A 26,516-nucleotide genomic window follows, 5' to 3' on the forward strand; every position below is an offset into this window, starting at 1 on the left:
TAAATAACCCCCAATATTTTGTACTTTTTGCTATAATAAATATCCACATTTTTTATTTTATTTTTTTTTAAAGCAAATTTTTTCTCAGTTTAGGCCGATATGTATTCGTCTACATATTTTTGGTAATAAAAATTGCAATAAGCGTATATATTGATTGGTTTGTGCAAAAGTTATAGCGTCTACAAAATAGGGGATAGATTTATAGCATTTTTATTGTTATTTTTTTAGTAATTGTGGCGATCTGCAATTTTTATTGGGACTGCAACATTATGGCGGACACATGGGTACACTTTTGACACATTTTTAGGACCATTGGCATTTATACAGCTATAAAAATGCACTGATTACTGTAAAAAATGTCACTGTCAGTGAAGGGGTTAACACTAGGGGGCTATCAAGGGGTTATCTGTGTTCCCTCAGTGTGTTCTAACTGCAGGGGGGGAGGGACTTGCTGGAGGAAGAGAGAGATTGATGTCCATACTTTGTATGCACAACCGATCTGTCTCTACTCCCCTCAGAGAACCAGGATCTGTGTGTTTACACACAGAGATCCCAGTTCTAGCTGTGTCACGAGCGATCGTGGAAACCATCGAGCCCGCCTGGCACTCGCACCGACTCCGGGTGGCAAGCTAGTGACCACGGGGTGAATCGACGTAACGTCATTTCACCCAGCTGTACCATTCTGCCGCAGTAAAACTGCGGCGGCTGGTCGGCAAGTGATTAAATAATAAGATTCTTTAGACAGATTTGTCGCTTCTATAAAAAGTGACTGGTTCTCTTTCTGGTTCTCAAATATTGGCCATGCTGAGTCACTCATCTCTGCAATGTTTTACCGCCCTTTAGTGATCACATTTTGTTGCTAGCTGTTTCCATCGTTACATTCAGGGAAAGCATTGGGTTTAACAGTTGCGGCTCACAACAAGCGGTCTCCATATCATCACCGATTTATAAATAGGGCCAAGTTTCCTTCACACTCTCCATAGATAGACCGGGGCTTTGCGGGGCGTAAAGAAGCAAGCCGCGGCGCCCGTCGTCATGGCAGGACAGAAGTCGCGCTCTCAAGGAAAGTGCTGCACCGAGGTTCTTTTTATAACATCTGCCGGGACTATTTTTAGCACATTATAATTGCAGATGTGTTCAGTGGAAAGAGAAAATGGAAGGATTCTCATGAAAACGTCAAAAGTTCCACAAGCTGGGAGGACGGCAACGCCGGCGGTTTTTATGGTCACAAATGTATTTGCCTTTTTAGTCAGGATAGTGGAAAGCGGTTTTACAAAAATCTGTTTACATGTGTCTGTATTCCTATAACTATATATTCTTTATGACCCAATATATATATATTTTTTTTAATTCAAATCTTTTTTATTTTATTTGTATTCAAGTTAAAAGATACAACGAAAAAAAAATATACAATGATTTCCCATACATACCTACCCTCCCCCACCCATACCCTCCTTCCCCATCGGACCTCTACACCCCCAATATTTTTAATCCAGTCCAATTTGTTTGCATCTACAGTTTTCTGGTTTATGTGAGCCTAAAGCAGATCCAAATTCTAACTTAACCCCTTCGTGCCTAAGGGCATAGCTCCCAACTGTCCCTGATTTCGAGGGACTGTCCCTGATTTGGAACAATGTCCCTCTGTCCTTCTTCCCCCCTCATTTGTCCCTCATTTTGGTCTGATCTTTATACTTGTATATAAAATTCACTTTTTATCTTTCAAAAAGTGTTTCCCAGAGCTAAACCTTTCATCCGAAATCTAAAATGCTGCATTTGTACATTTTAAAAGCCAATATAAATATAGTAGTGGTTAAAAAAAAATAAAAAATCCTTTGTGGATTTAAAGCGGAGGGCCACCCTTAAAAAAAAAAAAAAAAAAAAATAGCATTAATATTCTTTAAAAACCTTTTAACCACTTACAGACCGGACCATTTTGCTGGTCAAAGACCAGACCACTTTTTGCGATTCGGCACTGCGTTGCTTTAACTGACAATTGTGCGGTCGTGCGACGTGGCTCCCAAACAAAATTGACGTCCTTTTTTCCCCACAAATAGAGCTTTCTTTTGGTGGTATTTGATCACCTCTGCGGTTTTTATTTTTTGCGCTATAAACAAAAATAGAGCGACAATTTTGAAAAAAAACGCATTATTTTTTACTTTTTGTTATAATAAATATCCCCCAAAAATATATAAAAAAACATTTTTTTCCCTCAGTTTAGGCCGATACGTTTTCTTCTACATATTTTTGGTAAAAAAAATCGCAATAAGCGATTATTGATTGGTTTGCACAAAAGTTATAGCGTTTACAAAATAGGGATAGTTTTATAGCATTTTTATTAATAATTTTTTATTATTTTTTTTTACTAGTAATGGCGGCGAACAGCGATTTTTATTGTGACTGCGACATTGTGGGGGACACATCGGACATTTTTGACACATTTTTGGGACCATTGTCATTTATACAGTAATCACTGCTATATAAATGCAGTGATTCCTGTGTAAATGACACTGGCAGTGAAGGGGTTAAGTTTTCCTAGGGGTGTGTTACTAACTGTGGGGGGGTTGGGCTTTCATTTAGTGAACACTGATCTCTGCTCCAATCACACGGAGCAGAGATTAGCGTCACTAGTTGCTAGGCAGAATGGAGAAATGCTGTTTACACAGCATTTCCTCCATTCAGCCGTCCCGTGACACGATCGCGGGGATGCCCGCGGCTATCGAGTCCGCGGGTTCCGCGACCGGACTCACGGGGGTCCCGACCAGCACGGGAGCGCGCCGCCGGCGGCGCGCTCCCGATGGCCGGGGCGGCATTGAATATTGGACGTACCTGTACGCCAGTATGCCTGCCCGTGCCATTCTGTCAACGTACATCGTCGTGCGCTGGTCGGGAACTGGTTAAAAAAACATTTGAATTTATTTTTATTTTTTTAACTTACCAGAAACTCCTGTTGCTAGGCAGTCTTCCTAATCTGCCTCTTCCTATTCCGCAGCGCTTCCTCCTCTTCGGCGAGCGCCCCTGTTGCCTTCTGGGACATGTGTGTGTCCCAGATCACAACGGGGGCCATTCACAAAGTGCCACGCGGCTCGCGCATGCGCAGTAGGAAACGGGCAGTGAAACCGCAAGGCTCCACTGCCTGTTTCCCTTTGTTAAGATGGTGGCGCCGGCAAATCTGATGGACGGATCAGCCTCGGGGCAGCCGACACCACGGGCTCACTGGGCAGGTAAGTGTCCTTATTAAAAGTCAGCACCTACAGTGTTTGTAGCTGCTGACTTTAAAAAAAAAAAAACACATCGTGGCCAGAAAAGCCCCTTTAACCAGTTCCCGACCAGCGCACGCCGATGTACATTGGCAGAATGGCACGGACAGGCATATTGGTGTACAGGTACGTCCAATCTTTAATTCCGCCCTGCCCTCGCGTGCTGGTCGGGACCCCCGTGAGTTTGGTCGCGGGTCCCACGGACTCGATCACCGCAGGGATACCCGCAATCGTCTTAATGGGCGGCTGAACAGAGAGATGTCGTTGTAAACAGCATCTCCCCGTTCTGCCTAGCAACAAGTGACGCTTATCTCTGCTCCATGTCATTGGAGCAGAGATCAGTGTTCACTAAATGAAAGCCCAGCCCCCAACAGTTAGTAACACACCCCTAGGAACACTTAACCCCTACACTGCCACCCACTGGTTAACCCCTTCACTGCCAGTGTCATTTACACAGGAATCAGTGCATTTGTATAGCAGTAATTGCTGTATAAATGACAATGGTCCCAAAAATGTGTCAAAAATGTCCGATGTGTCCGCCATAATGTCGCAGTCACAATAAAAATCGCTGATCGCCGCCATTACTAGTAAAAAATAAAATTATTAATAAAAATGCCATAAAACTATCCCCTATTTTGTAAATGCTATAACTTTTGCGCAAACCTATCAATAATTGCGATTTTTTTTTTTACCAAAAATATGTAGAAGAATACGTATCAGCCTAAACTGAGGGAAAAAAATGTTTTTTTATATATTTTTGGGGGATATTTATTATAACAAAAAGTAAAAAATAATGCGTTTTTTTCAAAATTGGCGCTCTATTTTTGTTTATAGCGCAAAAAATAAAAACCGCAGGGGTGATCAAATACCACCAAAAGAAAGCTCTATTTGTGGGAAAAAAAAGACGTCAATTTTGTTTGGGAGCCACGTCGCACGACTGCGCAATTGTCAGTTAAAGCGACTCAGTGCCGAATCGCAAAAAGTGGTCTGGTCTTTGGCCAGCAAAATGGTCCGGGGCTGAAGTGGTTAATTAACTTTTATTTTTGGTTAATTCTCCTTTAAGGGGGTGTGGCAGGGGGCGTGCCCTACGCCTACATACGTTTTCTAGTAGGTGTCTTTCATTCCCAACTCAAAATGTTGGGAGGTATGCCTAAAGGTAAAACAAATCTTAATGCCTAAGCACAATTTTCCAACTTTCACATGTGTTAGTAAAACCGTACCTATCATCACAACCTGTGGCGGCCAATGGTAATTTTTTTTTTTGGGGGGGGCGGAAAACAGTACTAACCCCTCCCCCACCAGTTGGTCGGGTGGGTCTGGTCGGTCTGGTGCACTTACCCCATCTATAGTGGTCATCGCTTCTCCCAGGCTTCCCTTGCTCGGCAGTAGCGATAACTTCCCCTTCCCCTGGTTTCCACGGGCATTGCCGTGGCTTCAGTTTCATCCCCCATCCACGGCGACCAATTGGGACTCTTCGCTTTTCAGCCAATCGGAAAATGATTCTCAGACCTGCTTCTGATGATTGGCAGGATTGAGGATCGGTGCATCAATAGTGAGTATTCATTATATGTCAGTATTACATTGTATATCCCTGCATGTTGCCGTTGCAGTTGTTCAGGTGCTTATCTAATAGTTTCTTGAAACTATCGATGCTTCCCGCTGAGACCACCGTCTGTGGAAGGGAATTCCACATCCTTGCCGCTCTTACAGTAAGGAACCCTCTACGCCGTTTAAGGTTAAACCTCTTTTCTTCTAATTTTAATGAGTGGCCACGAGTCTTGTTAAAGTCCCTTCTGTGAAAAAGTTTTCTCCCTATTGTGGGGTCACCAGTACGGTATTTGTATATGGAAATCATATCCCCTCTCAAGCGTCTCTTCTCCAGAGAGAATAAGTTCAGTGCTCGCAACCTTTCCTCATAACTAATATCCTCCAGACCCTTTATTAGTTTTGTTGCCCTTCTTTGTACTCGCTCCATTTCCAGTACATCCTTCCTGAGGACTGGTGCCCAGAACTGGACAGTATACTCCAGGTGCCTCTGGAGTTGATCCCTTTTTAATGCCAATATTATGTTTGCTTTGTTAGCAGCAGCTTGGCATTGCATGCCATTGCTGATCCTATCATCTACTAGGACCCCCAGGTCCTTTTCCATCCTAGATTCCCCCAGAGATTCTCCCCCCAGTGTATAGATTGCATTCCTATTTTTGCCACCCAAATGCATTATTTTACATTCTTCTACATTGAACCTCATTTGCCATGTAGTTGCCCCTCCCCCATTCATTTGTTCAGATCTTTTTTGCAAGGTTTCCACATCCTGCGGAGAAGTTAATTAAATAGGATTGGTCCCAGCACAGAACCCTGGGGGACCCCACTACTCACCCCTGACCATTCTGAGTACTTCCCATTTATCACCACCCTCTAAACTCGCCCTTGTATTTTTCAATCCATGTACTCTCCGTATGGTCCATGCCCATGGACCTTATTTTGTACAGTAAACTTTTATGGGGAACTGTGTCAAATTCTTTTGCAAAAACCAGATACACCATGTGTGCGGGCCTTCCTTTATCTAGATGGCAACTCACCTCCTCATAGAAGGTTAATAGAATGGTTTGGCAAGAACGATTCTTCATGAATCCATGCTGATTACTGCTAATGATACCGTTCTCATTACTAAAATCTTGTATATAGTCTCTTATCATCCCCTCCAAGAGTTTACATACTATTGATGTTAGGCTAACTGGTCTGTAATTCCCAGAGATGTATTTTGGGTCCTTTTTAAATATTGGTGCTACATTGACTTTTCTCCAATCAGCTGGTACCACTCCAGTCAGTAGACTGTCAGTAAAAATTAGGAACAATGTTCTGGCAATTACTTGACTGAGTTCCCTAAGTACCCTTGGGTGCAAGCCATTTGGTTCTGGTGATTTATTAATGTTAAGTTTCCCAAATCTAATTTTAATTCTGTCCTCTGTTAACCATGGAGGTGCTTCCTTTGATGTGTCATGAGGATAAACACTGCAGTTTTGGTTATTGAAGCCCCCCGATTCCCCGTGAGGACTGAGGAGAAGAATAAATTCAATACTCTTCACCATCACCCCATCCTTTGTAACCAGATGTCCTTCCTTATTCTTTATGGGGTCAACATGGTCTGTCCTCCCTTGGTCTGTCCTCCTACTGGTTCCGGTGATGCCCTGATGTTAGACCCAATGCAGATACCTTCTCCACATACTAGTTCCGGTGATGCATTGATGTTAGACCTGTGCGATACCCTCTCCACATACTGGTTATGGTGATGCCCTGATGTTAGACCCATGCGGATACCCTCTCCACATACTGGTTCCGGTGATGCCCTGATGTTAGATCCAATGCGGATACCCTGTCCACATACTAGTTCCGGTGATGCACTGATGTTAGACCTGTGCGGATACCCTCTCCACATACTGGTTATGGTGATGCCCTGATGTTAGACCCATGCGGATACCCTCTCCACATACTGGTTACGGTGATGCCCTGATGTTAGACCCGTGCGGATACCCTCTCCACATACTGGTTCCGGTGACACTCAGTTTTCCATTACTGCTTGTTTGGCTCCTTGCTGTTGGCAGGTAGCCCACAACATCCGGTAAGTGTAACCTAAGACTTCTGCTGGTGGTGGTTGCACTCCTGAAGGTGATTCTGTCTTGGCTGAGGGTAGCTTTTGAAGATTCCATTACCTATCCATATGAATGCATCCTCCTTAAAGGCGGAACATTCACTTTTTCAGTTTACATGAGCTATTTCACTTTTGGCTCATCCACTGATGTTTATAGTTCACTACTCTTTTCAACAGAGTATGATGGACATTATGTATTTTTGTTTATAGGTGCCTAACATAGGCTCTTAAAGGGGTTGTAAACCATCCTATGCTTTAAGGTGAAAAAACACTTGGCAGTGACCAGCCCCCCAGCCCCCCTCCCCCGTTTTACTTACCTGAGCCCTGCAACTTGACCCGGCGGGGACGTACTGTCTCTCTGCCCGGGGGTTCTCGGGCTCTTGATTGGATAGATTGATAGCAGCGCAGCCATTGGCTATGGACGTCAAATGCTGGACTTGGGAGAGCGCCTGCAAGGTAATCCCCCAGGAGAGCGCTTCTCCTAGGGGGTTATCAGATGTGTGGAGTAGCTGTGAGAGCCGCCGGGGGACCCCAGAAGAGCAGGTTCTGGGCCACTCTGTGCAAAACGAGCTGCACAGTGCAGGTACAGTGGGGCAAAAAAGTATTTAGTCAGCCACCAATTGTACAAGTTCTTCCATTTAAAATGATGAGAGAGGCCTGTCATTTTCCTCATAGGTATACCTCAACTATGAGAGACAAAATGTGGAAACAAATCCAGACAATCATATTGTCTGATTTTTGAAAGAATTTATTTACAAATTATGGTGGAAAATAAGTATTTTGTTAATATCAAAAGTTCATCTCAATACTTTTTTATATATCCTTTGTTGGCAATGACAGAGGTCAAACATTTTCTGTAAGTCTTCACAAGGTTGTCACACACTGTTGCTGTTATGCTGGCCCATTCCTCCATGCAGATCTATTCTAGAGCAGTGATGCTTTGGGGCTGTCGCTGGGCAACACAGACTTTCAGCTCCCTCCAAAGGTTTTCTATGGGGTTGAGATCTGGAGACTGGCTAGGCCACTCCAGGGCCTTGAAATGCTTCTTGGGAGGAGGTTTGCACTCAAAATCTCACGATACATGGCCGCATTCATTCTTTCATGTACAAGGATCAGTTGTCCTGTTCCCTTTGCAGAGAAACAGCCCCAAAGCATGATGTTGCCAGTGCCACCCCCATGCTTCACAGTAGGTATGGTGTTCTTTGGTTGCAACTCAGCTTTCTCTCTCTCTCTCCAAACATGACGAGTTGTGTTTCTACCAAACAGTTCTACTTTGGTTTCATCTGACCATATGATATTCTCCCAATTAACTTCTGGATCATCCAAATGCTCTCTAGCAAACCTCAGACGGGCCCGGACATGTACTGGCTTAAGCAGGGGACACGTCTGGCACTGCAGGATCTGAGTCCCTGGCGGCGTAGTCAGGGCTGTCTTTAATATTGATTGGACCCTGGGCAAAACTTTTCTTGGGCCCCCCTTCCCCCATGGAGTTTTGCTCTCCACCTGCTCTGAGAAATGCAATAAATATCGGCTAGACTCAAAATCAGTTTACTGAATCAGATCAGGCAGCTATTGCGATTGATTGCCAGAGGTTACAGTGTATCATTACCGCTCACTGACTGGTTGCTAGAGGTTACAGAACACATTACAGCTCACTGGTTAGTTGCTAGAGGTTACAGCACATGATTTCTGCTTGTTGATTGGTTGCTAGAGATTACTGTGGATATGACCTCATGGGGGCATGATATACATATCAATGCCACCGGCCACCACTATTTACATATGAATTCCAGTAATTTACATGTAAACACAGGGTCTGCAGGTGAGTCATCTGTACACAACAATAGGGCAGAGCTGGGCAGCATTAGTAGCAGCACTTCACACTGAGATATTGGGACAGCACAGGACTAAAACCTCAAGGGGCGAGGGAATTTAAACCGTGATAATTGGCAAGTATGAAGAAGCTGCTTTGGACTCCACAACAATGACAGGGCCCAGGGCAGCTGCCCCTTTTGCCCTGCCTTAAAAACTACCCTGAGCGTAGTGCGTTACTGATGGTAGCCTTTGTTACCCTGGTCCCAGCTCTCTGCAGGTCATTCACTAGGTCCCCCATGTGGTTCTGGGATTTTTGCTCACCATTCTTGTGATCATTTTGACCCCAAGGGGGGAGGGCTTGTGTGGAGCCCCAGATCGAGGAAGATTATCAGTGGTCTTGTATTTTCTAATTATTGCTCCCACAGTTGATTTCTTCACACCAAGCTGCTTGCCTATTGCAGATTCAGTCTTCCCAGCCTAGTGCAGGTCTCTGGTGTCCTTCGACAGCTCTTTGGTCTTCACCATAGTGGAGTTTGGAGTGTGATTGTTTGAGGTTGTGGACAGGTGTCTTTTATACTGATAACAAGTTCAAACAGGTGCCATTAATACAGATTTGTTTCCACATTTTGTCTCTCATAGTTGAGGTATACCTATGATGACAATTGCAGGCCTCTCTCATCTTTTTAAGTGGGAGAACTTGCACAATTGGTGGCTTACTAAATGCTTTTTTGCCCCACTGTAAGTATGGTATGTTTTTTTTTTTTTTTAACCCTTTCATGACTAAGCCTATTTTTGGAATTTGGTGTTTACAAGTTAAAATCCATATTTTTTGCTAGAAAATTACTTGGAACCCCCAAACATTATATATATTTTTTTAGCAGAGGCTCTAGAGAATAAAACGGCGATTGTTGCAATATTTTATGTCACGCGGTATTTGCGCAGTGGTGTTTTAAACGCAACTTTTTGGGAAAAGGGACACTTTCATGAATAAAAAAAAAACAAAACAGTAAAATTAGCCCAATTTTTTTGCGTAATGTGAAAGATAATGTTACGCCGAGTAAATAGATACCAAACATGTCACACTTTATAATTGCGCGCACTTGTAGATTGACGACAAAGTACCGTACCTAAAAATCTCAATAGGCGACGCTTTAAAAAAAATTTACGGTTACCAGGTTAGCGTTACAGAGGAGGTCTACTGCTAGAATTATTGCTCTCGCTCTGACGATCGCGGCGATACCTCACATGTGTGATTTGAACACCGTTTACATACGCGGGCGCGACTTCCGTATGCGTTTTCTTTGCTTCGCGAGCTCGCGGGGACGGCGGGCGCTTTGAAATTTTTATTTTTTATTTTTTTATTTATTTTATTTATTTTAAAATGACTAAATTGTTTTAAAAAAAAAAAAAATTGATCACTTTTATTGCTGTCACAAGGAATGTAAACATCCCTTGTGACAGTAATAGGTGGTGACAGGTACTCTTTATGGAGGGATCGGGGGTCTAAAAGACCCCCCACCCCTCCTTTACACTTCAATGTATTCAGATCGCCGAAAACGGCGATTCTGAATACCGGATATTTTTTTAAAACCGGCGCCATTGGCAGCCGAGTAAACGGGAAGTGACGTCATGACGTCGCTTCCGTGTTTACGATGAGGAGACTGGAACGAAGCCGATTACGGCTTCGTTCCAGTTCCTCCCCAGCAGCCAGAGCCGACGGATGGCTAATCGGTGCTCCCGATCGAGCGGGAGCACCGGTAACAGCGGCGAGAGGCGGCGCATCGGTTGTTATGGCTGGAAAGCCAATCGCCCGCTGTAAAAAACGGTACCGGGATGATGCCTGCAGGGGCGGGCATCATCCCGGTATACCCCCCGGAAGCCGAGTACACAGATCTGCGTACGCTCGGCGGGAAGGGGTTAAACAAACTCTTACAATCACTTGAATAATTTTCTTAAATTTAGCTGTATATTTCTTGTTACTACCAGGGCCATCTTTAACGCAGGGCAAAAGAGGCAGCTGCCCCAGGCCCAGTTATTGTTGTGGGGCCCAAAGCCTGCACATAATTGATAAGTGGATTCTGGAGGGCCCAAGAAAATGTTTGCCCAGGGTCCAATCAGTATTAAAGATGGCCTTGGCTACGACCATAACCTTCCACCAAAGAACAACCCAAAATAAATTCTCCTGCTCCTGAGTATCGCAGCGATACCACATATGTGTATGTTAGTTATTGTTTGTACCCATAGTACAGCCCAGAAACAATAGTGTGCATTTTGCTTTTGATAAAATCCTACCTAAAACACACCGACACTCCTTTAAAAAAATAAAACCCTGTCCAAAAAATGACTGACCCTGACCTTGACCCAAACACTAACCCTGGCACTGACCTAGATCAAACCTTGATCTAGATTTTTTTTATTATTATTATTAGTATTTTTTTTACAACACATTTTTTTTTCTCTCTCCTCCATTCACAAAGAGAGAAAACAAAGGGTAGGGCTTCACAGTGACTGACCACTATGATAGCCAATCAGAGGCTACCACAGAGATCAGGTGACCTGGATTTGGGAGTTCCAGGTCCCGATTGTTAGTACAGGGCCCGGGGCTCTGTGTGCATGGCACTTTCCCAGCACAAAGGGAGATCATAGAAAAAAATGAAGCCCAGTACAGTGGGGCACATATTTGCGTATGCTCGGCATGAAGGGGTTAATAACATTTAGTTTGCTAAAAACCTTTGTATTATAAAACTTTTTTTTTTTTAAATAAAGCTCCTTTCACCATTTTGCAACCTTTTTTTACAACTCAGGACTGATCTCCTGAAGCCTCTTTGCAGCCTTTTCCTGTCTGCATGCACTCCAGTGATGGCTCCATGGTATTGCTCATGGTGGTTAGACCTTAAAGCGGACCTTCAGTCATTTTTTCATCTTTCCATCTATTATATCTTCTGCCCTTGTTGTTTTAACTTTGGACAGTAAAACATTTTTGCAGATTCCTATGTTGGTTGCCAGTAGACATGTGCATTCGTTTTCATCCGAATGCATTTTCGTCCTAATTTCGGGTATTTTCGTTAACCGAAAAACAAAAGATCCGACATAAACAAATGCTTTATTTTCGTTTTTGTTGTGACAACAGTTCGATATAGAATAGGAGATTCGACATGACACTGACAATAGCGATCTGTGTCCATTGAACCTGTGGTCGAATGTGCCTAACTATAACTCTATTAGTCCAATATTATTCTACATAGAGAGAAAAGATTCGACATAGAGAGGAAAGATTCGACATAGAGAGGAAAGATTCGACATAGAGAGGAAAGATTCGACATAGAGAGAAGATTCGACATAAAAGAGGAAAGATTCGACATAGAGAGAAAAGATTCGACATAGAAAAGATTTTACATAGAGAGAAAAGATTTGACATAAAGAGGAAAGATTCGACATAGAGGGAAAAGATTTGACATAAAGAGGAAAGATTCGACATAGAGGGAAAAGATTCGACATAGAGAGAAAAGATTCGACATAGAAAAGATTTGACATAGAGAGAAAAGATTTGACATAGAGAGGAAAGATTCGACATAGAGAGAAAAGATTTGACATAAAGAGAAAAGATTCGACATAGAGAGGAAAGATTCGACATAGAGGGAAAAGATTTGACATAGAGAAGAAAGATTCGACATAGAGAGGAAAGATTTGACAGAGAGAAAAGATTTGACATAGAGAGAAAAGATTTGACATAAAGAGGAAAGATTCGACATAAAGAGGAAAGATTCGACATAGAGAGAAAAGATTTGACATAGAGAGAAAAGATTCGACATAGAGAGAAAAGATTCGACATAGAGAGAAAAGATTCGACATAGAGAGAAAAGATCGCTGCTGGAATTGGGTGGGGGAAGTAAAATAAAAATAATGATTTATGATGAATGTTATTGGCTAATTGTAACCAAAGAGGAGGAGCAGTAAAATAGCTAGAAGTAAGTACACTCGTATAGCCAACTTACTTTCACTTACGATTGCTAGCAGAGAGAGACACACACACTGAATCATTTCAGAAGACAGTCAATCTTAGCCGGTCCGTTTGTCAGAGAACCTGAATTATTTCGCAATTAAGCATAAGCACAGCAGCAGAACAATAGTGAAGCAAGCTACAGTTCAACTTAACTTTTTCATAATAATCTGCTGCTATTGTGTTAGTGTCACTATCACCAGTCCATTTTCAGTTTGAACTATATACATTCAACATGAATGACAAAGATTCGACAAAGCAGCGAAAAACATACAAAAGTCGAATCTTTGGCTTATGGTGTCTATCGAAAGTTCTAAGAAGGTTAGATGGAGCAGCTATACTATACAGTTTAGCTGCTCCGTCGAATCTTCTTTGAACATTCGATAGACACCATAAGCCTTCAATGACAGATTCGACCTTAATTAAATTGGATTTTTGGACAAATGCAATTCTTAACGAAATAAATAAAAACGAATTTCGGGAGTAACTAAATAAATTTATTTTTTTCAGACGAAAACGAAATTCCGAAACAAAATATTTCAGTGTGCACATGTCTAGTTGCCAGCAGTTTAGACATTAATGGCTGTGTGTTGAGTTATTTTGAGGGGACAGCAAATTTACACTGTTATACAAGCTGTACACTCACTACTTTACATTGTAGACAAGTGTCATTTCTTCAGTGTTGTCACATGAAAAGAGAGAAGAAAATATTTACATAAATGTGAGGGGTGTACTCACTTTTGTGAGATACTATATATACAGTGTACAACTGTGCAAAAGTATTAGGCAGATGTGAGAAATTAGTGTAAATCGGGTGTGCCCAACCTTGCGAGGGCCACTTTAGCGACTTGGTAACCGGTCTTGGGCCTCAATGAGTGTAGCGGGCAGATGACAGGTCTGTGTGCACTGTGCATATGCAGAGCAGACACGGACACAGCCCGCTCTACTCTATGGGCCCTCCAATCCGATCCGCCCAGACAGAAGGGGACGGATCCCCTTCTATTTTTTTAAGTGGATAAGATTGAAGATAGGCGGGTGTAAAAGGACACATGTCCGTTTACATCTGCCTCTCTAGAGAGGTGAATGGAGGGTATGACTGGGTCTGCGTCAAAAACAGACAGGCGGACCCGATTGGACCGATCGCGGAAAAGGGGCCTAAGGCTGCTTTCACACTGATGCACTGAGGTACCTGTATCTCAACTGACCTCTATCTTCTCTTCTTCCTCAGGATTCCTGCAGGTATCCCTGACTGTTGCTGTTCCCCAGGCAGGTATGGCTGGTGGCTGCCGCTGGCTGTCCTCCAGGGCTGGTACTGCTGGTGGGTACTGTTGGTGGGTACTGCTGGCTGGTACTGCTGATGGATACGGCTGGCTGGTACTGCTTGTGGGTACTGCTGGCTGGTACTGCTTGTGGGTACTGCTGGCTGGTACTGCTTGTGGGTACTGCTGCCTGGTAATGCTGGCAGGTACTGCTGGCTGGGACTGCTGGTGGGTATTACTGGTTGGTACTGTTGGTGGGTACTGCTGGATTTTACTGCTGGCTGGTACTGTTGGTGGGTACTGCTGGATTTTACTGCTGGCTGGTACTGCTAGTGGGTACTGCTGGCTGGTACTGCTTGTGGGTACTGCTGGCTGGGAATGCTGGCGGGTACTGCTGGCTGGTAATGCTGGCTGGGACTGCTGGTGGGAACTGATTGTGGGTACTGCTGACTGCCTGGTACTGCTGGCTGGTGCAGCTGATGGATACGGCTGGCTGGTACTGGTGGCTGGTAATGCCGGTGGATACTGCTGGCTGGTACTGCTAGTGGGTACTGTCTGTGGGTATTGCTGGCTGGTAATGTTGGTGGGTACTGTTGGCTGTTATTGCTTGCTGGTACTGCTGGTAGTTACTGCTGGCTGGTACTGCTTGCGGGCACTGCTGATAGGTACTGTTAGTGGGTACTGCTGGCTAATACTGCTGTTAGGTACTGCTGGTGTGTACTGCTGGCTGGTTCCCTACCCGCCATCCCAGAGCATCAGTGAGACAGGAGTTGGCGCTGGAGGAAGTATGTGGGTGCAGCAGAGAGTGGAGCCGATGCTTCCTATATCACTTTGGGTATCACTCCACCTGTGACAGTAGCCGATGATATACAGGAAGCGCTGCTTCCTCTAGTGCCGGTGTTGTGACAGATACAGTCCGCCTATTGAAAAGTGTCCGCTCTGAACTGCGAAGGCGCAGCGCTTGCGCAGTACGGAGCAGAAGGAGATTTGGAAAATCTCCAAAGATGAACGCCGCCTGCACCATGAGTCCAGGTGCAAGCCCCACCATCCAAGTGGACATAGGGCTGCACATATTAGAGGGCCCCTTGCGGGCTCACTTCGCTCGCCATGCTTAGGGCACAGCCTCGCTTCACTCGGCTCTTTTTATTCTATGTCCACTTGGATGGTGGGGCTAGAACCTGGACTCATGGCGCAGGTGCCGTTCATCTTGGGATATTTTTGGAATATGCTTGTCCTGTGTACTGCGCATGCGCAGTACACACCGGACACTATCCGACGGGGAACACTATATGACATGACACCGGCTCCATTCTGCACATTAATACTTGGGGATGGCGGGCGGGGAACTCGCGATCTTGGCTTGCCAACCCTCCATCCCAGAGCAGGAGGCCCACATCAGCGGCTTTCAGAAATAGAAGTGTTAATAGTTTGTTTTTATCAATTAACAAAATGGAAAGTAAATGAACAGAAGAGAAATTCAAATCAAACCAATATTTGGTGTGACCGCCCTTTGCTATAAAACCAACATGAGTTCTTCTAGGTGGACTTTCACTCAAGGAACTCGGCAGGTAGGTTGTTCTAAACATCTTGGAGAACAATTGCTACAACCAAATATTTCACATTATGGCTCATCAGTCCAGAGAACCTGCTGCCATTTTTCAGCACCCCAGTTCCCAATGCAGCAGGCGAGCGAAGTTGGAGGGGGGGGGGTGGATTGTTGTTAGTGAGGGGGCCAGGTTTGTTTGCCACCCACCCAAAGAAATTGAGCAGCAGCCGCCCTGCTCTGTAGTTATTCCCTGAATTATATCAGGACAAAATGAATGAGGACAGGGAATGGGGGGTTTCCTTTCCCCCTCTCTCGCTCTACTCTTCATTCATTCTCGTTCATTCTGTCTTTCTCTGCCCCCCCCCACAACTTACTCTCTGTTTTTTTGTCTCTGCACCCTATTTTTCCTTTTCTGTTCCTCTCTTCCTCTCCTTTTTTTGCATCGTCCTTTGGGCTCCATTCACTCCTATGCAGGTAGAAAGGTACGCTCGATTTTTCTGTCAATTTTTAGGCAGCCCATTCATTTCACACACGAAATTCACACAAAATAATTGCATGACCTTTTTTATTTTTATCTTTTTTATTTTTAATCGTATTGCACGATCCCCCCCTCCGGTGTCACATTTGGCACCTTTCAGGGGGGGGGGGGGGGGTGCAGATACATGTCTTAGCCCTTGTACACACGGTCGGACATTCTGACAACACAATCCGTCGGATTTTGTCCGACGGATTTTTCCGAAACTTGTGCTGCATACACACAGTTGGACACAGTTGTTGGAAAATCTGATCGTTCGTAACGTGATGACGTTATTTTGTTACAACGGGACTACGTTCAGGCTAGTAGCAAATAGCTTTGGTGTAGGAATTTGATCTGAGCATGCGTGGCACTTTGTCCGATCGGAATTCTCTACACACAATCGGACTAAGTCCGATCGGATCATGTTGTCGGAAAGTTTTATAGCCCAGCTCTAAAACTTTGTCCGTCGGATATTCCGACGGAAACAGTCCGATGGAGCCCACACACAGTCGGATTATCCGACAACACGGTCCAATCGGACATTTTCCGTCGGAATGTCCGACCGTGTGTACAAGGGCTAAGACATGGTGCTTGCTTAGTTTTGTGCAGGCATTAGCAAGGTTCCTTGGGGTGCCATTAGGATTTAAAGCGGAGGTTCATACAAAAATTGAACCTCTGCTTTTTCGGGAAGCCTCCGATGTCACATTTGGCATCTTTCAGGGGGGTGCAGATACATGTCTTAGCCCTTGTACACACGGTCGGACATTCTGCCAACCAAATCCGTTGGATTTTGTCCGACGGATTGTGTCCGAAACTGTTGCATACACACGGTCGGACCAAGTTGTCGGAAAATCCGATCGTTCAGAACGCAATGACGTTATTTCGCTACGACGGGACTACGTTCAGGCTAGTAGCCAATAGCTTTGATGTAGGAATTTGATCTGAGCATGTGTGGCACTTTGTCCGATCAAAATTCACATGATCGGAGTATGTCTGATCGGAGCAGTTTGTCGGAAAATATTTCCAACAAGTTGGAAAATTGGGTCCGACAGATATTCCGACGGAAACAGTCCGATGCATACCACACACAGTCAGATTATCCGACAAAACGGTCCGATAGGACACATTCCGACGGATTCTCCGACCGTGTGTACAAGGGCTAAGACAGGTATTTGCACCCACTTCGAGGCATAGACTCCCATGGGAGTCTACGCCTCTTCCTGTCCCGCCGTGCTGTCTGCTGGGACACACACGGGTCCCAGAGACAGCGCGGAGCATTCGTATTGGGCTGCACGACTCGCGTAGTAGGAAACCGGGAAGTGAAGCCACAAGGCTTCATTTGCTGATTCCCTTACTGAAGATAGCGGCGGGAGCACCCGAGGACCGAGGGACGGTTTGGCTTCAGGTGCCGACGTCGCTGGACCCTGGGACAGGTGAGTGTCCTTATTTTAAAAGTCAGCAGCTGCAGTAAAAGTTTTTTCAGGTCTCCCACTTTAATGTCGCCCACCTGCAAAAGGGACGTGTGTTTTATGTGCATTGCAGGGACATACACAATTTGTCACGCATTCCAAAAATGCACAAATGTGAACCTAGCCCTAGACCTGGTTCACACCTATGCGTTTTTAGTGCGTTTTGCTATAACGGACTAGTCTATTCAACATGGTTTCCTATAGGACTTTTTTTTAAAAGCAAAATAGTGTGTTTTTTGGTTCAATACTTCAATGGAGAAGCTGCAGAAAAGCATGTAGTGCGTTTTTCTTTCCACGGTTTGCATTTTGCATTTTTTTTTAATCTGCCCAACAACAAGTTAGCCATAAAAAAACAAAAAACATAAGAATACTAAGGGCCGGTTCACACTGCAGGCGCGGCGAGGCGTCTCCGACTTGCCTCGCCGCGACCTGCGGCGACCTCAGCGGCGACTTGCAGATGACTTCTGTATAGAAGTCAATGCAAGTCGCCCCCGAAGTCGCCCAGAAGTAGTACAGGAACCTTTTTTCTGAGTCGGAGCGACTCGAGTCGCTCCTCTCAGAACGGTTCCATTGTACAGAACGGGGGCGACTTGCGGGAGCGAGGCGAGGCGAGTCGTGTCGCCTCGCATCGCCCGCTGTGTGAACCGGCCCTAAATGCATCAAAAAACACCGGGGGGAGGGGGGGAACGCATGGGCAAAAACACAAAATGCACTGGAGAAACTGATCAAAAGCAAAATGCATAGGTGTGAATAAGGCCTAAATTTAGGGGGGTTTCCAAACTACAGCCTGTGGGCCACATTTGGCCCACTACAAGATTTTATGTGGCCCATGGCTAGGGTCAGTGCTATATACTCAATGGGCACTGATTGAGGATTAAGGTCAGCAGAGGCTGCTTGTGATCTCCACTTTTGATGTAAGGGGGGGGGAACTTGATGGGGACCATGATCTAAGGATAGCCTCTGATAGGGACCCTGATGTAAAAGGGGACTCTGATGGAGCCTCTGAAGGGGACCCTGATGTAAAGGTGGACTCTGATGTGGACCCCGATGTAAAGGGAGACTTTGATAGGGACTCTGATGTTATGGGGGACTTGAATAGGACCCTGATGTAAAGGGGGACTTTGATGGGGATTCTGATATAAGGGGGGACTCTGATGGGAACTCTGATGTAAAGGGGGACTTTGATTGGAACTATGATGTAAGAGGGGACTTTAATGGGGACCCTGATGTAAGGGAGGACTTTGAAGGGGACTCTGATGTAAGGGGGGTCTATGATGGGGACCCTGGTCTAAGAACCATCTCTGATGGGGACCCTGAGGTAAAGGGGGACTTGGATGGGGAGTCTGATGTAAGAGGGGACTTTAATCAGGACCCTGATGTAAGGGGGTCTCTGACTGGGATCCTGATGTAAAGGGGGACTTTGATAGGGACTCTGATGTTAGGGGGGACTCAGATGGAGGCCCTGAGGGGGGACTATGATTGGACCCTGATGTAAAGGGGGACTTTGATGGGGATTATGATGTAAGGGGGACTTTGATGGGGATTATGATGTAAAGGGGGACTCTGATGGTACCCTGATATGATGCATGGAGGGACCCTGTTGTAAGAGGGGACATTAATGGGGACCCCTATGTAAGAGAGGACTCTGATAGGGACTCTGATGTAAGGGAGGGGGACTTTGATGGGGGCCTTGATGTAAAGGAGTCTCTGATGGAGAAGCTGATGTAAAGCGGGACTTGGATGGGGAATCTGATGTACAAGGGGACCCTAATATAGAGGGGACTTTAATGGGAACCCTGATGTAAGGGGGGGTCTCTGATGGGGATCCTGAAGTATAGGGAGATTTTGATAGGGGCTCTGATGTTAGGGGGAACTTGGATGGGGACGCTGATGAGACCCAGATGTAAAGGGGGACTTTGATTGAGACTATGATGTAAGGGGGGGTCTCTGATGGGGATCCTGACATATAGGGGGATTTTGATAGGGACTCTGATGTTAGGGGTGACTTGGATGGGGATGCTGATGGGACCCAGATGTAAAGGGGGACTTTGATTGAGACTATGATGTAAGGAGGGACTCTTATGGGGGCCCTGATGTAAGAAGGGGACTTTGATGGAGACACTGATGTAAGGGGGGACTTTAATGCGGACCCCGATGTAAGAAGGGTCCCTGATGTAAAGGAGGACTTTGATAGGGACCCTGATCTAAGGGAAGGGGGGTCTCTGATGGGGATTTTGTTTTTAGCCTGTGGATATTTGTAAATGATGCAATGTGGCCCTGATTCTGAACAGGTTGGAGGCCCCTGCTTTAGCTCAATGTTTGAACTTGATTATAATAGGCATTTAATACTGTTGTATAGCTGTCTATACAACATCAAATAATGAGTATAAACAAAATGTGACAAATCACGGGGACACCATCAGTATACAGCTTTGGGGGGTCTGATGCCTTTACCCTACATAGGGCAAGTGGGTGTGGCTTTACTAGCAAACCCAAATACGGTGAAGACCATACAACCTGTTGCAAGGTATTCTTGTATATGGATGAGGTTTAACAACTACTTGGTAAATACAGGACAGAAGTAAGAGAGAGATACTATGCTATATAATCCTGATATCTACACTTGATTTTGGCGGTGTAATTTGGGTGCTTTTTCCCTCCTCTTGCTTTGCCTCTCCAAGTGCTGTTATTGTTGGCTACTACTTACTGGCACTGGAGATTATCAGTGATTGCGGTCCCCATCAGAGGGTATTCATGCTTCCTCCTTCAGTCATTAATACACATATATTGATCGTGATATCTGAAGCTGGTTTCCCCAGCGTAGATGTGTTGTGAGTAGTAGTCTGCGATGTCTGGTGTCCCTGTAATTAGATTCAAGGTTTTTCAGCACCTACCCAGTATGTCCTGAGGAAGCTTCAAAAGTGTGAAACGCGTTGACAAGTAATGTGTGGAGGAGTGGTTGGATCATAATTTGTTACGCTAATCCATTACATACACACTGTATTCTTCATTTACTCAGGATCCTAACCTCCACAATTGTTGCTATTGGGTATCTGTTGACCTTGTCTAACAATAGGGTGTCGTTTAAGTGTTTTACATAATTGTAATCGATTGTTAATAAAAGAAACTTTTTTAACTATTTTGCCTCGTGATATGCCCCCAAATTCTGCCCTTTTCTTTGGGATATATTCTCAATCCTTTTACGGTATATACTTAACTTAATAATTGGATGTTGGCATAGTGGGGGGTCCTCCCTTTCTAGGCATTTAATACAATCCGACCTGTTGTATAACTGTCTACACAACATCAAATAATGAGTATAAGTAAAACACAGACGGTCTGTTAGTACAAGCTTATTTTATTCAGAATCCATTTTGAAACATATTTACAATATTGTGGTGTTTGATAATACGACAATGCAGCTAAGCAATGATACATGAAGTACTGTATAGACTTTTAGTGATGTTACACTTTAGAGACTATGTGGCTTTTACACAATGTCAGCTAGTGTTATTTAAAAAAAAAAAAAAAAAAAAAAAATATATTAAGTCTGATAAAATCCTGAGTTTTTTCTTCTTTATGTATATATATATATATATATATATATATATATATATATAATGGCAATTTCCCGCCATAGGCACTGCAAGCCTGGTGCTTAGTATGGTGATTACAACATCTGTTGGTGATATATACAAAATGATAGACAATCCAGTGATTAATCTAGGTAAGAAGAGGATGAACGATTCATTTAGTGACACTCTTATGTTATTCAGGTCAAAGTTCAGCTGATTTTTATAAGATGAATAATTCCTATCAATTAAAACAACATTTATAGCTTATACTGTATAACCTCTCCTTATATAACCAATCAACTTAATCAAATCTGTATAAATTGGACATAAAAAAAAAAAAACACTTCTAAAAAATGTCTAATATTTTCTGTGTCTATTCATCCATATATATTTTATTCCAAAAACGTACATCTGTTCCCTTGCGCTTTCCATCTTTTTTGAAGCTTTTTGCTTTTTTTTCATGTCGTTATTATTATTACCTCCTTGGCATGTCGGCAGCTTTCAATCTCCATCTCGAAATGGCACAGATTTTAATTTTTTTTTTTTTTTTTTACAAGTATTGTTAAGTTTTTGTGATATAAATGCAATGCAATACACTCCAATATGATGTGTATTACATAATGATGGTATAGAAAGTTACATTTGTTTAATTTCACAATTTTATGCATGCAGCAAAGCCTCCGCCTCTAAATATGAGCATTTATTTTTATTCTTAACCTTGTAAAGGATAGTCTGAATAGCCCTTAACCCTTGTACACACGGTCGGAGAATCCGTCGGAATGTGTCCTATCGGCAGGGCAGGACTTAGGGTGGTGGGGGCCTCTGGGCTTGAGTGACTTGCGGGCCCTACCTTCTATATATTACTGTATTTATCGGCGTATAACACGCACCCCAAGTTTAGGAGGGAATTTTAAGGAAAAAAAACTTTTAGGAGGGAAGGTTAAGGAAAAAAACTTACATTTAAATGCCCATCAATGCAGGCTTACCAGCGTCCATCTGCAGCCTTGTCCAGTGTCATTTGCAGCCTTGTCAGTGTAGCCTTATCATTTGCAGCCTTGAAGTTTAAAAATGGCGCCGCCAAGATACAGAGTCCTGTGTATCTCGGCGGCTCTCGGGTCCTCTCAGCGGTGTAACAACACATTCGGCGACCCATCGCAGTTTGCTACGGAAGTAACATTCCATCGCCACCATCTTGGTACACTCCACACTCGTCCACAGTAAGGATACACTAAGAAGTGGACATGTTGCTACATCCACCGGAGTTTTGCATTTTACACATATTTATAACAGTAAAGTCAGTTTATATAGTGAAATACAGGACAACTCCATCTGGCTACTTAGATCTTGAATTTTAAAAGCAGCGGCAACCCTGCTCATCACGCAGGTTTGCTAATCTGACAGAAGTTTGCTGCTTTTAAAATTCAACATCTAAGTAGTCAGATGGAGTTGTACTGTATTTCACTATATACTAACTTTAATGTTATAAATACATGTAAAATGCAAAACTCCGGTGGGTGTAACAACATGTTCGCTTTACCCCTTCTTAGGGCATCCTTACTGTGGATGAGTGTGGGGTGTAGCAAGATGGCAGCGATGGAACGTCACTTCTGTAGCAAACTGCGATGGGTCGCCGACTATTACAGCGGCTCTCGGGGCCTCTCGCAGTCCCGAGTGGAGGAGAGAGCAGCTGAGTGTACTCGGCTCGGCTCAGTCACGCCCAGTCCCTGTGTTATGTCCATCATAGGGCGGGACTGGGCGTGACTGTGAGCAGAGCAGAGCCGAGTACACTCGGCTATGTATCTCGGCGGGGCCCCTTATTGGGCGGGGCCCATGGGCTTGAGCCCAGTCAAGCCCAATGGTAAGTCCAGCCCTGCCTATCGGACCGTGTCATCGGATAATCCGTCTGTGTGTGGTATGCATCGGACTGATTCCGTCCGAATCTCCGTCGGACCCAATTTTCCAACATGTTGGAAATATTTTCCGACCAACTGGTTTAATCGGACATACTCCGATCATGTGTAGCGAATTTTGATCAGACCAAGTGCCACGCATGCTCAGATCAAATTCCTACATCAAAGCTATTGGCTACTAGCTTGAATGTAGTCCCATCGTAAGGAAATTACGTCATCACGACCGTGTGTATGCAACAGTTTCGGACACAATCCGTTGGACTAAATCCGACGGACAAAATCCAACGGATTTGGTTGGCAGAGTCTCTGACCGTGTGTACAGGGGCTAAGATATATATATATATATATATACACATATATATATATATATATATATATATATATATATATATATATATATATATATATATATATATATATATATCTAAGTATCTGAATAGCCCCAAGATATATAAATAGATATATATCTATCTATATATATCTATATATATATATATATATATATAGATATATATATCTAAGTATCTCGCGAAAGTGAGTATACCCCTAGCATTTTTGTAAATATTTTATTCTATCTTTTCATGTGACAACACTGAAGAAATGACAATTTGCTACAATGTAAAGTAGTGAGTGTACAGCTCAAATTGACACTGTTATACAAGCTGTACACTCGCTACTTTACATTGTAGCCAAGTGTCATTTCTTTAGTGTTGTCACATGAAAAGGTAGAATAAAATATTTACAAAAATGTGAGGGGTGTACTGACTTTTGTGAGATACTGTATATACAGTATCTCACAAACGTTCAGCATGGGTTCACTTTAATGGGAGTGTAGGTTTAACAAGTAATCAGCAGGCATTAGCTGGGAATTAGAAAGCTGCGGTAGACAACTTGGCCGACCTTTGCCAATACTAATTATTCAGTGAACGCCTGCAGAAGTCTGCACAATCCCTGCTTATTGTGAAGCTCTTCAGACCAGCGGTTTAGGAACTGAGATAAAAAATAAAAAAAATGAAAAACCTGCGAGTACTCATGTCCACAATCTCCGAAAAAGGGCGAATCTAACCATAAGTATTCCCACCACTGAATCTAATGTTGCATTTATGCTGTAGAAAAGGTATTAGCTCATTTAAATGCAGAGTATAGCATTCCTCTATTGCGGTAAAAAAAAAAAATACATTTTAGAATTGTTTTTGTAAATACTTAGTGGTCATGCTTGTTTTTTTTTTTTCTCATGCAACGGTCTAAAAAAGAAAAAAAAGATATAATATATTACAGTACATATTTTTTGTATGTGAACATGAGGTTAGGAAATACAATGCAAAGGCATGAAAGCAAACTGGAAAAAAAAATGCAAAAAAACAAAACAAATTTGGAAATTCTTTTTTTTTTTTTATACAAATAAGTCCATAATACTGACATCTCTCGATAAGTTTTTTTTTTTGTTTGTTTCAATTTCTATTTTGGTTTCATTTCGACCCTGGTGTTGTCATCTCCGTCTAATTCGTACTCCTCCACTTGCCCGTTGGTCCACACCTTCATGCGGTCTGTTAAATCGCTGGTTCTTGGTGCTAAGAGGAAGTCGTATATAATAGCAGCTGCGGCACCACCGATCATTGGACCAACCCAAAAGATCTAATGAGGGGGAAAGGAAGATTGTGTTAGGATTTTTATTCTAGACCAGGGATATGCAATTGGCGGACCTCCAGCTGTTGCAGAACTACAAGTCCCATGAGGTATAGCAAGACTCTGACAGCCACAAGCCTGACACCCAGAGGCAGAGGCATGATGGGACTTGTGGTTTTGGAACAGCTGGAGGTCCGCTAATTGCACATCCCTGTTCTAGACCATGTCAAGGTTTAAAGCCCAACTCCAGTTAAAAAAAATAAAAGTTTCCCCTTACAGTGGGGCTGTGCTCGCACTGCACGGGTCATCTGCTTGTTTTATTGCCTGTCAAACACCTTTCAAAAGTTGATCTACATTAAAAAGTTTTATAAACAAGTACAACAATAGAGAGAAGTAGAAAAAAAAAAAAGACTAAAATTGTTCTTGGATGACATATGGATCCCCTAGAGCAGTGGTCTCCAAAATGTGGCCCGCGGGCCAGATGCAGCTCTTTGCTTGCTTTTATCCAACCCTTGGGGCATGATTTCATCCACTGATACCAACAATGGGGCACAATTCGTCCCAATGACACCAACGCTGGGGCAAAATTCCGCCCGATTCACCAATGATGGGGCATTATTTTTTTAAACTTAAGTCGGGACCTTTTCTACTCCCCATAGCCACAGTCCGGCCCCCCTAAAGTCTGAAGGACAGTCAACTGGCCCTTTGTTTGGAAAGTTTGGAGACCCCTGCCCTAGAGCAGGGTTTCTCAACTCCAGTCCTCGAGGCGCTCCAACAGGTCATGTTTTCAGGATTTCCCTCAGATGAAAGGGCTGTGGTAATTACTGAGGCCGTGAAACTGATCAAATCACCTGTGCAAAATAATGGAAAGCCTGAAAATATGACCTGTTGGGGTGCCTTGAGGACTGGAGTTGAGAAACACTGCCCTAGAGGATAAGGTAGCGTATATAATGCTAATAACAAAGGTCTCATTACATCAGCATATACAAATCCTCAAATGTTGGGGTACCGCTCGTCCTCATCTGTTTCTTTGAATTTTTCACCCATCCGATCTTTTTCGCACATGCAGCCCTGATTATCATGGGGGAGAAATGCACCACCATGGATGATTAGCATAGTATCCAGGCTTTTTTTCAGCGGGAATGCAGGTCCGGCACCCCCAGCATTGAATGTATGTAATGGCAAGGGGTCATGGGACATGCTGGAGGGTCAATAGATGATGGCTACTGGGGGATCTATTGTGGCTGGAGGGGATCTATTTTTGTGTGGGGGGGGGGTCTATTGTTGCTAGGGGAGGTGTATTGTTGTTGGTGGGGAGTCTATTGTGGCTTGGGAGGTCTTATGCTGCTGGGAGGGTCAGTTTTTGCTGGATTTACCGTGGTGGGAAAGATATATTGTTGCTGTCTGTCTTGCTGTGGGGCTATTGATGCTGGCTGCTATTAGATCTGTTGTTGCTGCTGGGGTGAGTCTAATGTTGCTGGGATGGATCTTTTGTTGCTGGTAGTACTTTGTTGTGGGGGGTCCATTGTTGCTGGGTGAGGGGTGGTCTATTGTTGGGTGGGGGGGGTCTATTGTTGCTGGGGTGTCTATTGTTGCTTGGGTGAGGTCTATTGTTAGGTGGAGACTATTGTTGCTGGGGGATCTATTGCTGCAGGTATGGGGTCTATTGTTGCTTGGCGATCTATTCTGCAGTGTGGCAGGTCTTCATCCCACTGCAGAAGGCAGTTGGAGAGACCCTAACCTGAGGTAGCAGAGAGAGCAAGGAGAGACAGTGAGTAGATCACAGTGGTGCAGGGACAGACCAGGGGGAGAGACTGCCAGCTGTATCAGGTCTCTCTTGAAGACAGCAGTGTGCCAGGTCTTCATCCAATATTGCCCTGGGGAATCTCCATG

The 26,516-nt window shown here is 44.0% G+C and overlaps 1 protein-coding gene across 1 annotated transcript in view; it reads right to left on the reverse strand.

Annotated features, from left to right (window-relative positions):
• Nucleotides 1-23,679: 23,679 nt before the first annotated feature.
• AQP1 (aquaporin 1 (Colton blood group)) overlaps nucleotides 23,680-26,516 on the reverse strand; it is a 60,386-nt gene continuing 57,549 nt past the window's right edge. The window contains exon 4 of the mRNA XM_077490666.1: nucleotides 23,680-24,632. Coding sequence (XP_077346792.1) covers nucleotides 24,456-24,632 — 177 coding nt within the window. The 3' untranslated portion in view covers nucleotides 23,680-24,455. The remainder of the gene's footprint in view (nucleotides 24,633-26,516) is intronic.

Source organism: Lithobates pipiens, unplaced genomic scaffold (assembly GCF_037356315.1).
Source record: "Lithobates pipiens isolate NorthernLeopardFrog02 unplaced genomic scaffold, aLitPip1_a1.2 Scaffold_19, whole genome shotgun sequence".
In the NCBI taxonomy this organism is placed as follows: domain Eukaryota; kingdom Metazoa; phylum Chordata; class Amphibia; order Anura; family Ranidae; genus Lithobates; species Lithobates pipiens.